The following is a 14,228-nucleotide window of genomic DNA, read 5'->3' as shown; positions in this document are numbered from 1 at the left end:
GTGGTGGCCAGGCTATTAGGAACGCTGCCTGTGGAAAGGACCAGTTCTCTCAGGACCCCGTTAGTTCCTGGAAGTGTCACTTTTGCTTAAAGAGGCAAGGCTGCCCTCTGAACCCCTCTTAACTTCCGTAGACAGCGTTCTTCTTGCAGAAGCCAAGAGGGCCTTTACAGGGGCCAAAGAGATGGAGCTGGTTAATCTGGGTCATCACGTCCCTAACCTGAGCAAACGAGCTTTTTAAAATTTATAAATACCCGGGCATTTTGTTAATAGAAACAGAAAACTCACTAAAACAGTTTGATTGAGATATTCAGTCTTCGGAAGGAAAGGAATTAAATAACAAAGGAAAAAAAGCAGTTCGACCAGGAGACCAGAAAGAAAAAGTGTGTCGCTTAGAATAGCTGCATAATAGCAATCTTTTATTTGCCAGTGTTAAATCCTTGTCAGTCACCCTAAGTTAAGTGATAGCAGTTTAAATAACAAGTTGCACATCTAAGTTAAAGAAAAGAAAACTGGTAGGTTGGTTTATAATTTTCCAGTGTATGGCCACTTGTTCTAGGCCTTCACACGGTCTCTTTTTTGTTTTTTATGTTGCATTGTGATGGAGGGTGTGTGTGTGTGTGTGTTTATGTGTGAGTGTGTGTGCACATGTATGAGCACACATGTGCTGACGTATGCTGTATCGTGATGGAGGGTATGTGTGCGTGTGTGTGTGTGTGTGTGTGTGTGTGGGCATGTGTGCATGCATGTGTGCGTGCATGTGTGTATACACATGCATGAGCACACATGTGCTGATGTATGCTGTATCATGATGGAGGGTATGTTTGCGTGTGTGCGTGTGTGTGTGTGTGTGTGTGTGTGTGTGTGTGTGTGTACACATGCATGAGCACACATGTGCTGACGTATGCTGCATGTATGGAGGGGTGTCTTCCTCAATTGCTCTCCGGCTTATTTTTGAGACAGTCTCTCACTGAGCCTGTTCATCTCTGCCTCCTATCCTGCCACTGGGATTATGGCTGCACACCACACAGCTAGCTTTTTATCTGGGGCTGGGGTCCAAACCCATCTCTTCCTCATGCCTGTGCAGCGAGAACTTTATCACCAAGCCGTCTTCCCAGCTTCATAATGGGACGCTTTAGAAGCCCCGTTAAGTGGCCGTTAGGAAGTGAGTTTAGTCGTCAGCCATCAATGCAAATGACACAAGAAGAGTGACAGACTGATGTAGCAGCACAGTCCTGTTCTGCTATTTTTGTAAATCACAGGTGGTGATGACTGCTGCCAAATGCATGTCACCGCTCAGTCCTCACCAAGAGGCCTGCTAGCAGCGTGTGCTACTCAACCCGCTGGAGGGACCTGCACGGCCACAGACTCTCCGATGGTCATATTGCACTCCAGAACAGTTAAATTGATGGTGTGGCATTAGTGTCTGTCTGTCTCTGTCTGTGTGTGTGTGTGTGTGTGTGTGTGTGTGTTCATGTACATTCAGGTGCTCGTGCACGTGTGTGGAGATGGGAGAATAATCTTAAATGCTGTTCTTTAAGACCCTGTTTTATCTGAGCTCCTTGGCTCAGAGCTTGCGGACGAGGCTGGATGGGCTGCCCAGTGAGCTCAGGGATCTCCCTGTCTCTTTCGCCCCAGTTCTGGGATGAGAAGTGCAGCTTGTGCCTGGGTTTTTCACACGGGTTCTGGGGCTTACATCCTGCTGCTGGCATGGCTCAGTACTTTGCCAACTGAGAATCCCCCTGCCCCAGCTTTAATCTCACAGGTGATTTCAAGGGACAGCACAGGTTGAGAACCAGGGTTGGTTTTTTTTTCCTGTGTGTGTGTGTGTTTCACTGGGTATCCCAGATTGGCCTCAAATTTATGATATCTCTGCCTCAGCCTTTCATGGGCAGGGATTAAAGACATGGACCACACAGTCCAGTTGATAAAATGTGTCTTCCTTGGGAAGATGCTAAATATGAAAAACAACAGGAAACACACATGTTCTTTACACTTGGGAAATAATGAAGCACAGGAGTCTGGGGTCTGGGGTCTGAGGTCCTCTGGGGTCCTCACTACTGTTGTGTCTGCCCCAGGAGGTTTTAGACCACAGCAAAAGTGACATGGGGGCAGACAGGTCTTGTGGGAGAACCAGTATTCCTGAGTTTTTCTATTTTATGGTATCTTTGAATGAATGTTTCTAGTAACACAGCCCAGTGGTTATTAAAGTTTCTTGTTGGTACTGTTGAGCCTTGGATGAATGAAGCCTGATCCTGAGACTCCCAGATGGTAGGGGAACCAAATAAAAGAGGACTGTGCAAAATGAACGTGAATTTGTCACCGTCTATGCTCCTGTCTCCTGTCGCCTGTCGCCTGGTGCTTCCTTTGGGGCCCTGGGTTGACATCTCAAAGCTTTGAGGTCAGGTCTTCAGTGCTTCATCTGATTTACTGTTCTTCATCTGCTATCAAGACACACTGAGAGATAAGTAGATGCTCTGAACATCAAGGGAAGTCCTCTCAGCTAGAAAGACGGCAGCTCGCTGACCAGAAGCATATGTGTCCAAGGTGAAAACTGTGTTGTCCTTCCAGTCACTCTTTTTTTTTTTAGACAGTTTCTCTGTGTAGCCCTGGCTGTCCTGGAACTCACTCTGTAGACCAGGCTGGCCTCAAACTCAGATCTACCTACCTTGCCTCCAAGTGCTGAGATCAAAGGTGTGCGCCACCACCACCCGGGCTGTATTTTCATTCTGGGATGAAATTTCTGAGTTGAAATCTTGATGTGGAGTTTGATTGAGGCATGGAGTTGTCTTTCCTTCTGAAGGACTGAGGGCTGACTTGTTTCTGATGAAGCTGTTTTTACATCTTTCTGCTATGCCTAGGTCAAGCTTGCATAGTCTGCAGAACTGATCACATCTGCCACATGCTAATGATGAAACCAACCTCTTGAGAAGTGGAGATTAACCTTCGCTCACTCCTCACCTTCTGCCCATGAGGCCAGAGTCTTACTTCACACCAACAGCTGGGGGGGGGGGGTTCAAAGGCAACCAGAAAACGTGCTGAGCTCCTGGGACACGCACACCCCGCTCATCCTTTGCTGCTGCTCCCGAGCCCCTGGTTACACACTAATTACCCACTCGATTGAGAACAGTCTAGAAACACAATGCATGGTGGCTCGTATAGAATACCACAGCCTTTCAGAGTTTGTTCAGTGCTCAGCCGGCTGGGTTTTTCTCTGTAGCCCTGGCTGTCCTGGAGCTCTTAGTAGGCCACGCTGGCCTTGAATTCACAGAGATCCACCTGCCTCTGTCTCTCGAGTGCTGGGATTAAAGGTGTGCACCACCACCGCCTGGCTAAAGTTTTCAATATTTTATATTTGACATCTTGATATCTTAAATGTTATGTGGTGAAGAATACGGGTTTGCTTTCTACTTAACCAAATGCTAATTTTTAAAAAGGCCATTTGTTTATTTAGAGAGAGCATGGATTATTTAGAGAGATCATACCGTGGGTGCCAGTATTGATGTCAGAGAACAAGTTGTGAGAGTTGGATCTCCCCTCCAATGTGTGGGTCCTAGGAATCGAACTCAGGTCTTCAGGCTTGATGGCAAGACCCTTACATACTGAGCCTTCTCTCCCATCCTAGCCGACCAATTTCTGAATATTTTTTCACCTTTTGAAATAATCTTTATTTTCTCCTTTTGTGATTCTCTGTTTAAACTACTTAAAAATTTCAATCAATTTTTTCTTTTTAAAAAGTGATGCTGTAGTTGTTTTTAGGAATTATTATACTCCTCTGATTACTATTGTGAGCACTCTCCTCGGGTATGCATTTTGTCAGAATAGGATGGTAAGAATCGCTACCAACTCTCAGTTGAGATCTCACTGATGGTTGAGAGCTTTGAAGCGTGTGTTACAAAGACATTAGTGAACACCTGTTCAGCAACAGATAAGGTGTGAAGGAAACGATTCCAGCCAAGCCTACTCCAGTGAGGCGGTGAGCCGGTGAGTTTCTCAGGGTTACTTTTAGAAGCATGAATGACTCCAAGGTCACTGAAAAGCCCAGTAACCTCAGAGCTCCAGGCAGAGCTGCCAAACGCTTGGCAAGGGAGAGAGGCTCAGCCCCTCAGCCCCTCAGCAATTGTTCACAGTGTGTATACTCAAGTATAGTCTCAGAATCTTGGGACCAGCTCTGGGAATCTTTTGTTTCCCCATTTTTTGGACTTGCCAGTTTTGTTTACTTCTTGAGTCTCAGGAACACCCTCCTCTTTCCAGGAAGTTGTTTCACTTTGCTAAGAAACAGCCTGGCACTCTTTTGAGTTTTGTAGCTAACATCATTTCATTAAACCCTCAGAACGATTACATGATCATTGCCACTTCAGGGATATGGACGCTGTGGTGAGGGTCATCAGTTGCCTGGGCATGGGTAGCTCTCATGATACGAACCAGAGCTGAAGCAGTCACCGCTGGTGGCTGCACCACTGCCACTAGACTGCCTTACTCTCCAGTCCTCTGAGGGCAGAGGGTAGTGGCTACTCAAGAATTCACCTTCTGCTTGGCTGTCTTTCCTCGTACCGCTCGAAGCGCTTTCTTAAGCTTTTCCTCATATCCCTTTGCTCTGCAGACACGTCCGCCTCCTGCTTGCTATTCACAGCTTTTTCGCCTGTGCTTTTAGTCACTTCTGACCAACCACAGTCTGAAGATACCAGATAGAAGCTTTTAGAAGCAAATAATTCATAAGTTGGAAATTGTCTGGCCTGGGCATGGTTCTGTGCGCCTGTAAACTTAACACTGTAGAAGCGGACGCAGAAGGATCTTTGCAAGGCCAAGGCCAACCTCGTCTACAGAGTGAGTTCCAGGCCAGCTAGAGAAATATAGTAATAAAACTGTCTTACAAAACAAAGAGACTGAGAGCTATGTCCTCTGAACACTGTGCTAACACCACAGGCCCTCCTAACCCACCCTCCCGGTGAATTGTCTCTTTTCTCAGGGCATCCCACACTGTTTCGCCCCTGTTTGTTTGCCCATTACTCTCCTACTAGCTGCCTTAGACAGTCAGACACACTGTCTCAACGTACTGCAGTTCTTCTGTTAAAGTAGGTTTAATTTTCCTCAACATCAGCCCCCAAATGCAAGAGTAATGATTTGGGAAATGCTAGAGGGAAGCCATGGGGCTTCCTTTGGTTAAACACATGGATTCTCCAGGGCATGCTGGGGTGGCTAAGAATGAGCTAAACACGGTTCTCCTTTTTGTCAAGCTGTCTGCCGGAGCCCTGGGTTTAAATGATGCTGGAATGGAACCCAAAGCTTTGGGCTTGTGAGAGGGGCACACTTACTGATGGAGTGATACCCCTAGGCCCTAACGATTCTCCCCCAGAGTGTACATCCTCACTGCTCCTCAGACAGTGACGTGCTTGAACAAGTTTGTCGCTCTCTGATTCCATGACATCTAATTTTAGAAAAAAAATTTGACAGAACTTTGGTCCCCTCACCCTCACCTCTCCCCACCCAGAGAAACAAACCGCATGTATTTTCAGTGTCCCTTAGCACAGAAGAGTGGTGACGTCTCAAATCAAAAGGCCTGGGTGCTGTTTTCCCAGGTACTTGTATTGCTCAGCCATATTCAGCACTCGAAGAACATGGCTATCCCCAGAAGCTAGATCTTCAGATACACAAAAGACCTCAGTAGTCAACGCTAGGATGATTCACTACAAGATCTGTGACTAAGTCCCAGGCATGACAGGAACAGCTGCAGTGCATACCTGAGAAATGTCTTCAGTTGTCCTCAGTGTCCATGAAGTCTGTTAAGACATGTGATCTGAAAATGTATTGTCCTCTATATTCTAATCAGAAATCTGGATACAATAGTGACCCCCCCTCTTCTACTTCTGTGAATTGAGTATGTGGATGAAAGATAAACATATACATTGGAGGCAGAAGAAAGGACACCATTTCTGGAAAATAGGATGATTTCTAGCAAGTCACTTTGTCATTCCTGTGAGAAAACACTGGGAAGAGAAAGTCCATTAACCTTAGCACCAGAGAAGAAATGGGTGTCATTAAGTAGTGAGGAGAAGAAAGCCTCGCAGGGATGGAGGGGATGAGTAAAAGAAGCGGGGAAAAGGTCCCCTACGAGGGAGCAAGGAAAAGTCAGGCAGAAACTAAATGGACCAAAGGCCACAGCTGCTGGCTGGGCGCCTCATGCTGCTCTGCGAAACTAACTCAGACCAGTGACTTTCATAATCTCCCCATCCTCCCAATCCTCAGTGTGTGTGTGTGCGTGTGTGCGTGCGTGCGTGTGTGTGTGTGTGTGTGTGTGTATGTGTGTGTGTGTGTGTGTGTGTGTATGTGTGTGTGTGAGAGAGAGTGTGTGTCTGTGCGTGTATGTGTGTGAGAGAGTGTGTGTATGAGAGAGAGAGAGAGAGTGTGTGTGTGTTCACACATGTGTGTATGTGCATATGTGTGCAGGTGCACGTACACATGTGTATATATCTGAATGGAGACCAGAGAACAGCTTCAGGAATCATTTTGCAGGGAGCATCCAGCTGTATTTTTTTCTTTTTTTGAGATGGGGTCTTTGATTCTCTTAGAACGTCAAAGCAGGCTAAGCCCTCGGGGACGCTCCTATCTCTACCTCCCCTACTCAGGGGAGTAGACACTTATCAGACACTGATAAGCCACCGTGTCTGCCTACTTTTAGTTGGGTTCTGGGGACAGGACTCACTCAGGCACTTCACTGACTGAGAAATCACTTTGACTCCTGCTTTTCTTTTCAGAAGAGCAAGGATGATAGTTCACTGAACAGGGTTAATAATGATGCAAGGTGATCAGTGATGTCACAGTTACATGGAAATAACTGTGTTGTCTAACCACTTAAAAAAGTCATGGGCGCCAGGGACACTATTTTATTCTGCAGCACAAGTTTGTGGCCATTTGAGAAATCTCAGTGTTTGGAGGCACACGCCAAAGTATTCCACATGAGCACACTTCATACCAAGGCCGGCTGGGGCATGTGTAAAACCCAGAGCAGATGCGTGCTTTCAAGGAAATGGGCAAAGGGTGGGCTCCTCCAAGATCTCTGGGGGCTTTACACTGGCACTTCCTTACACTGCCCAGGGGAGGTGAATTGTGTCCCCAGATGTGTGCAAACTTAGAAAGAACTTCTCCAGAGACCTTTTTTTTCCTCTCATCAAAACGCTTTATTGGCATACCACGAATGACCTCTTTATTCTAGTACAGTAGTTGTATGCATCTATAGTTGTAGTTCAGTGTAAACTATTTGTTACAAGTCACTAGAACTCTAACCTGGGGGGTGGATTTAATAAAGAGTAACTAGCGGCCCAGCCATGAAGTCTCATTGGAACAATGAAAGATCAAACTAGTATGGTCTCACAACAGTGTTCTGTAGTTACAGCAACCCGAGACAGACACAGACAGGATAGCACCCATTCAATAAATTAGGTTCTAACTAGAAGACCACGAAGACAGTGATGATCTAAAGGAAGCACTCGAGCAGAGAAGGAGCTATCTACATAGATCACTTTTAGTCGAAGCCCTGCCAGCTCCCCCATCCCTTCTCTGTCATTTACTGTTATTCTAGTGGGTTCTCGGCTCAGTGGAAAGTATTTACACAACTAATCAGAGGTCCCCCCCCCATACAGGTCCTACATTCTCTAAAAGTTCGTGTCTAATGGAAACATCTGAAGGGTGTCTACTCCGTGAGGAGTCAGTCGTAAGTGTGGTTGTGCCAGAAATGACAGCCATACTTACACTTCTCCAAACCCGATTTGAGCTTCTTTAGAATGTCAAGCTGTGACAGCAGTGAGCGATGGAGTCTCACTTGTGACAGGCACAGAGTACACGTGGAGATGGCGTGTTTGTCCTGAGGATGTAAATGTTGTGGCTTGAAACTTAGCAGGCCCAGGGTTGTGACTGGGTCCTGCACCTTCTGGTCATTTCGGGTTTTGTTTTAACATTCGATTTTTTAAGGCTTGTTATGACCACAGCACTAATGAGTAACAATGCTGACATCAATTCTGCCAAGGAAGGGCTCTGTGGTGAGTGACAGCAGAGACCATAGTTGAGATAGTGCGGTGGCGAAAGCATTGGGTTGATTCTCATCTGGTGTGACGGCCAGAGTGTGTGGGTTCAGCATCAATCTCGGGGTTTGTCAGTGACACCTTCTCTGATGTGTTTCCTTACTTAGAACAACTTGAAGTTATTTGTTGCTTTATTACATAAGAATATAGGTTCCAGGAAGACAGGCTGTTCATGAACACAGCATTCTAGTGTCCTGAACAGTGCCTGGTCCATAGTAGTTCTTAATTAAAAACTTGTAATAGTCAAATAAATCAAATCATTGAATCTCCTGGTTTTCCCAGTGCCTAGAGCCTGTTTGAAAGGTCCATACCCTGCTGGGGGCCAGTGTAGCTGATGCATTTGTGCTTCAGGGTGTGGTAAGACTTCTGGACCCCAAGTGCACTCTGACCACCTTCTAAGAAGTAGCCACAAAGAGCTAACATTGTTTGACAAGAATCAGGGCAAGAACATTCTAGGAGTCAAATGGCAAATTCTAAATTTGGTTTCTTTCCTATCTGCTCTCCTAGAACATCGTTGTCCAAAAGCTTAAGAAAAAAAGTTTCCAGGAGAATTTCTTCTGGCCGTGCCAGGTAGATAGGTAAGTCACCAAAACATAATCAGAAAAGAATTAAAATTAATTCAACCTACATTAAAACAAAAAGCAAACAACAACAACAACAAAAAGCCACTAAATTAAAGAAAAACAACCCGTGGAAGTGGGAATAAAGGGGAACAGTGGGCTGCAAGTTTCTGGGTGGCGAGGAAGGGAGCCTGGGTTCAGTGATGCAGAGAGGCTGATGGGAAAGGGCGGAGCCTTTAAGGGTGGAGGTGGCTGAGGACCAGCTGTTCTCATTCTTCTCTGACTCTGTCCGCCGAGGCTGCTGGCTCCAGGCTGTCCTTCCCAGGGACAGCTAGTGCCTCCACAGCACACCCTTAGGCTATGGAAGCTCTGCTGGAGTAGAAGTCGGGGACCGGAAGCCCGGTGTGAAGCGTGACCTGGGGAAAGAGACTGTGAGCTACACAGGGCACCATGTTTACCCTTGCCTCACCAGCGTGGGTTGTGTGCCCTCAGTTCAACAAGGGCCTGATCACTTCTCTTGAACATCCATCCTAGAGGACATCACAGGGCCTTCTAGCATGAGCCTCGCTGTGATAAAAGCCTGGCCACCATGGTGGGCCTCCAAACCCAGGATATACAATACCCACTTGTTTTTGTTAAAGGTTCTGGGTGACTGCATTTCTTACGGCTGAAGTCAGGGTGCTCTCTGCAGGGAGTGAAGCCTTTTGCCTACACACAGTGATCACTGCCAAGTCTGTAGATAGAGACCAGATTAGCTTGTCCATGAGTTCTAACTGTACACACGACTCTCTGGGATTGCATGAAAGGCTTTAGAGTGGGAAGAAATATGGGCACTTATGCTATTTCAGCAATTTCTAGACTACCTCAAACTATGGTGGAGAGTTATGGGAAGCACTAGACGCATTTCATAAACATGACTGTTTCTACCTTCTTGTCTGTACCACCTCCATCAAGAGTCTTTCTAAAGGCACTAGAACATTCTCAGAAACCCCGAAGCATGACTGGTATAATAGGCTTTGGAAGGGAGATGGCTGGAAAGTTGGACAAATTGGAATGAGGTTTTCCTTAGATTGACTTCTAAAGAACTTTAAGGTTTCCTATCTTCTGATGTGCAGGCTGATCTCTGAAGAATTAAGATTCCAGCCCCTCAGACAACCCCGCCTACTTGCAGGAAACTAGAAAGCACGGGCCGTTGGGTTATAAGCAGTTTAACTACATCTACTCATAGACGATAATCATCTTAAAAGAGTTTTCAAGACTGTGGCTGTAGCTAGGGCATGGACTCTCTATGGTGTTTGACTCTCAAGTCCTATTTCAAGGCTAGTGAGGTTTACATTGGGTAATGAGAGGCCCAACTCAGGAGGGCAGTGACGCCCTGGATTCTAACAGTGGTTAGCAGGGCATCGTCCACATCCTAGCGTGCTGTGAACCCTCTCTGTACTGCTCCCTGGCCCAGCATTCTCTGCCCACTCAAAAGCTGCCTTAGAAAAGTCTAAGTCTGGCTTTGCCTTCTGTTTGGGAATCTCCACACGGCCTGCTGCCTTCCCTCCTTCAGAACTCAGATAAGCAGCAACTATAATAAGACCACCTGCTTAAGCCTGTGGCTGTTGAGTTAGCATAGCCTCAGCATGGTTGACCCGTTTCCCATACTCTGACCCTCTAACGTTCCTTATAAATAACATGGTTATTATCTGTAACTAGAATATAAGCTTCAGAAAGGTAAGATTTGTATCTGTTTTTTTCTCTCCCACTGATGGATAGCAAATATTGACAGGAGAGCCTGGCATGTTAAAGGATCCCTGCAGATATCTGTTGAATAAAGGGGTAAAAAGGACCTGTTGTTCTGTCTGTCTCTACAGGAAGCTGCCGAGTAACTAGAAGGCAGGCCTACTGCTTCCAGCCTGCCGCGCACTGCAAAATGAGTAACAAGAAGCAGCTCCAACTTCTGACAAGTGTCTAACATTTGCTTTTCTTGGGCATTCCTGGTTCCTGGTAGGAGTCATCTCAGTGGCCAGTCTGTTGAAGTCATTCAATTCTACTTAGAGATGAAACTAGAGCAAAGGATAAATAGACAGAGTAGAGAAGGTTTCTGTCTCCTTTGGGTGGCTAACTAGACTGTGGCAGGCACATGGGAAGGAGGCTGCAGTGTGTCTCACTCTGGGCCTTGTATCAGCTTCCCTCTTAGAGCTGGGGGCAGGGAGGGATTTTACTGCCCCTGGGCAGACTTTGAAGCAGCATCCTGAGCAAGGCCTTAGTCCTGGGCCCAGGACTTACCTGCACATTCCTGTTCAGGCTGACTGCAGGAAAGAACAGGCCCTCCACGTTCTCAAAGGCTATGGGGCCTTGCTGTTCATTGTTGACGAAAAACGTTAGTGTCTTTCTGTTTAAGTCGAGGAGGACCCCGATGGTGGCCCCTTTTGTGATCCCTCCTTCAGTTCTGTGGGAAAAGGAAAACAGTGGAGTCTCATCTGCTTGTTTTCATCTTATATCTCCCCCTTGAGGCTCTCTGAAGCATTCTGCATTTTCCCTTTGCTTTCTGGTATTGGGGACTGAATTTAGGGCCCTGTGTATGGTAGGCGAGAGCTCTATCACTGGGTTTTACCCCCAGCCCTTTTTTTTTTTTTACTTTTTATTTTGAGACAGGGTCTTACCAAATTGTTCAGGCCGGCCTTTAACCTCCATGATAGCCTAGGCAAGCCTTAAACTTGCAGTTTTCCTGCCTCAACCTCCCAAGAAGATGGGACTATAGGCCTGTCCCAACAAGCCCAGTCAAACCAGAATGTCGTAACCTATTTACACCCCTCTCCACTTTGGTCAGCTGTTTTTAAACACATTTTTTGCTCTAAGAATCACTTTTCACATAAGAACTTAAAGTCTTAGATACACTATATACTATTTGTATTCTGTGTATCTATGCTCTACATAGGAAAATATGACTTAGATTTTTTTGTTCCCCCAAATTCCCACCCCCTGCAGAGACAATCACCCCTCATGACAGTCCCTTGTTTACTGTGCCTTGCTGAGAGAATTGTTATAAATGGACTTTCTGCTACTGAGCTACAGCAGAAGATGATAATATCAAAGACTGGGCCCAAACAACCTTTTTGTTACCACAGACATCAGCTGTGCTGTGCACTTAGCATATCCATTATGACTTTAACAGCATTAAATGCAAAAATAACTTAATTGGAGAGTCACAATAAAGACGCACTGAGGGCGAACCAGAACATATGATGAGGTACTGGACTCAGAGCCTTCTGCTTCCCGTGAGGCAGGGAAACTCACTCTGGAAAGAGGCTAATCCTTCAGCACATTGACTCTCAATGAAGACATTAGATTCTCTCTGTAAAATGACAGCATTGAAGGCAATACTTCCCCGAGACATAATTACACTACAGGGAATTCAGCTATTTCCAGGGATCCAAGTACAAATAGCATCTTACAAAGAACAGTGCCTTCTGATGCAATTGATGGTTGCACAGAGCACCATCAGACACAGATCAGCAGACTGTCTTCTCTCCTTAGTGTGAGATCTAGCAAAACTGAATTCCATCTCAGCAGGGCACAGACCTTTATAAACATCACTCCCTTCTCCTGCATGCAGAAGGCAGACTGGACACTGCCACAGGCAGGCTTACAGACTACATCTTGCCATTTACAAGTTTGTCAGTGACAGCATGCAAGTGACATTCAGTTTGCATGCAAGGAGATGTGTTCAGCTTCTGAAATGTGCTTTTCTGCATCGTGCGATGGGGGTGCTCCTGTTTACCCCTTCACTCCAGAAACAAGAGGTAAACACAGTGCATGGGTGATGGTATCAGGGAGCTAGTAGCAGAATCCCTCCGCTGTGAATTGCTGAAGATAACTGCTATCTGTAGCCACTTGGATTTGATACCAATATAAAATGCTTTATGTGCTCACTTCAAGGGGCAGCCAATCAGACAGACATGAATGGAGCAGGAGAGAGAATCTACTCTGGGAATCTACTGGCTAGAAAAGCATCAGTGGTGAGCTGACAGGAGAAGCTGAGAGAGTGAGGTCATTATTCTCCTGCTGGGCCTGCTTTTCTTTTGTTCTCACTGAACATAACTGGATTTTTTTTCCCCCTAGAGACACCAAAGAGAATGTATCCTGGGGGTGATTAAGACAGACCAGTGTCATCAAAAAACACCTTTGGCCCAGAAACCATGAGGGAAATACAATGAAGAGACCACAAATAAAAAGGGAGATTATAGGGTATATTAAGTTAAAACTCTCTATATCTTGGTGATGGAGGTATTACTTAAGGAGATACTATATTCCCTTTCTTCAGCAGACTGGGTGTTCTAATTCTCACAATACCAAGTGAGTCTTTCTCATCTAGCGCTATCTGGACTGGCATCACTAGCACCAAGTTTCGTTAATGGCTTCTATTCTGAGAAGCGGTATTGCTGATAATGACAGAACAATGGCTTCCATTTCCAGGCACTTCCAACGGGAGACATTTTTGCAAATCTCATCTCATGTAGTCTTCAGACCTCTCCTGCATGGAAACATATTATTATATGAATTTGGAGAATTGACAAACCAGAATTCAGAAAAAAAATGAAGTACTTTGGCCCAAAACACTTTTCTGGTAAGTCCTAGGTCTGGGTTTTCAAATCCTGGGTTATTTGTCTATAATAGATATGCCCAGGGGTTGTCTTTTGTGACCTGGGTCGAATTTAAGAAGGAAGGGCCAAGCAGAAGGTGCACAGCTCTATCTCTATGCAATGTGGAAAGCAGTAGAGTAGACTGAGCTAAGAGATTACTCAGCACAGGATCTCATACTCAATAAAGATCTTCCGTCCTGCTTCCTAATGCTGTCTCTATAATAGGCTATTGGACTAGGCTCTTCCTCTTCAACCCAAGCCACCATGAAGAAGGCTTGGTGGGGCTGCAGGGTACCTGTTGGTGTGCGAGTTGTTGTGCATGAACCAGCTCCGGTTATTGTCCACATACATTGCCCAAGCTTTGTCGTCCTTCCCTAACATCATATCCTTCATCACATCGATGCGAGCCACACCAAAAGCTGGATCAGGGTGGTTGTCATAGCGATCTATGGTCAGCTCCCAGTAGTGGACGCCCTTGGAGAAGCCGGTTTTCCCCAGCACCACCCGGTCATCGTAGCTACTGCACGTCACTGTCAAGTTGTCATTGGAGAAGATGATGTCGGAGTGTGCCGAGCCGGGGTCAAAAGCAAACCAAGCCACTGGGAACAACAGAAGGGAGGTGAGTTTTCAGTAACGCCTCAGGATTGGAGCATGCTCCCGGGCACTGTGGCACACAGTGTCACGTTCTCATGCTGCCATGCATGAAGGAAGTATGTGGGGCCAGAGTCACCGTAAGTGAGCAGGTGGGACACGTCCTGGGAGTTGATACTCTGTATCAGGAACAGACAGAGGACACACGACCGATTCAGCAGAGGTTACCTGGCTCAGACTGCACTTCCAAACCATCTGATCCAGGACTGAAGCGGCATCAAGTCCCTTCACCTGGCGACTGGCAGGATAGTGTGCCAGAGGCATAAAGGGTGAGGGGTGTGCTAGGGTGCCTGTGTAACCCTGAGGCAGGG

The 14,228-nt window shown here is 46.2% G+C and overlaps 1 protein-coding gene across 1 annotated transcript in view; it reads right to left on the bottom strand.

The window, feature by feature from the left end:
- Positions 1–7,165: 7,165 nt before the first annotated feature.
- The window catches only part of Trim9 (tripartite motif containing 9), a 109,372-nt gene continuing 102,309 nt past the window's right edge, over positions 7,166–14,228 (bottom strand). The window contains exons 8-10 of the mRNA XM_052185711.1: positions 13,562–13,865; positions 10,910–11,072; positions 7,166–9,051 (exon numbers count right to left, since the gene is read on the bottom strand). Of these exons, the coding sequence (XP_052041671.1) occupies positions 8,989–9,051; positions 10,910–11,072; positions 13,562–13,865 (530 nt within the window). The 3' untranslated portion in view covers positions 7,166–8,988. The remainder of the gene's footprint in view (positions 9,052–10,909; positions 11,073–13,561; positions 13,866–14,228) is intronic.

The sequence above is a fragment of the Apodemus sylvaticus genome, chromosome 6, assembly GCF_947179515.1.
Source record: "Apodemus sylvaticus chromosome 6, mApoSyl1.1, whole genome shotgun sequence".
Taxonomy (NCBI): domain Eukaryota; kingdom Metazoa; phylum Chordata; class Mammalia; order Rodentia; family Muridae; genus Apodemus; species Apodemus sylvaticus.
The sequence above is the reverse complement of the archived record's forward strand: the minus strand, read 5'-3'. Positions and strand labels throughout refer to the sequence as shown.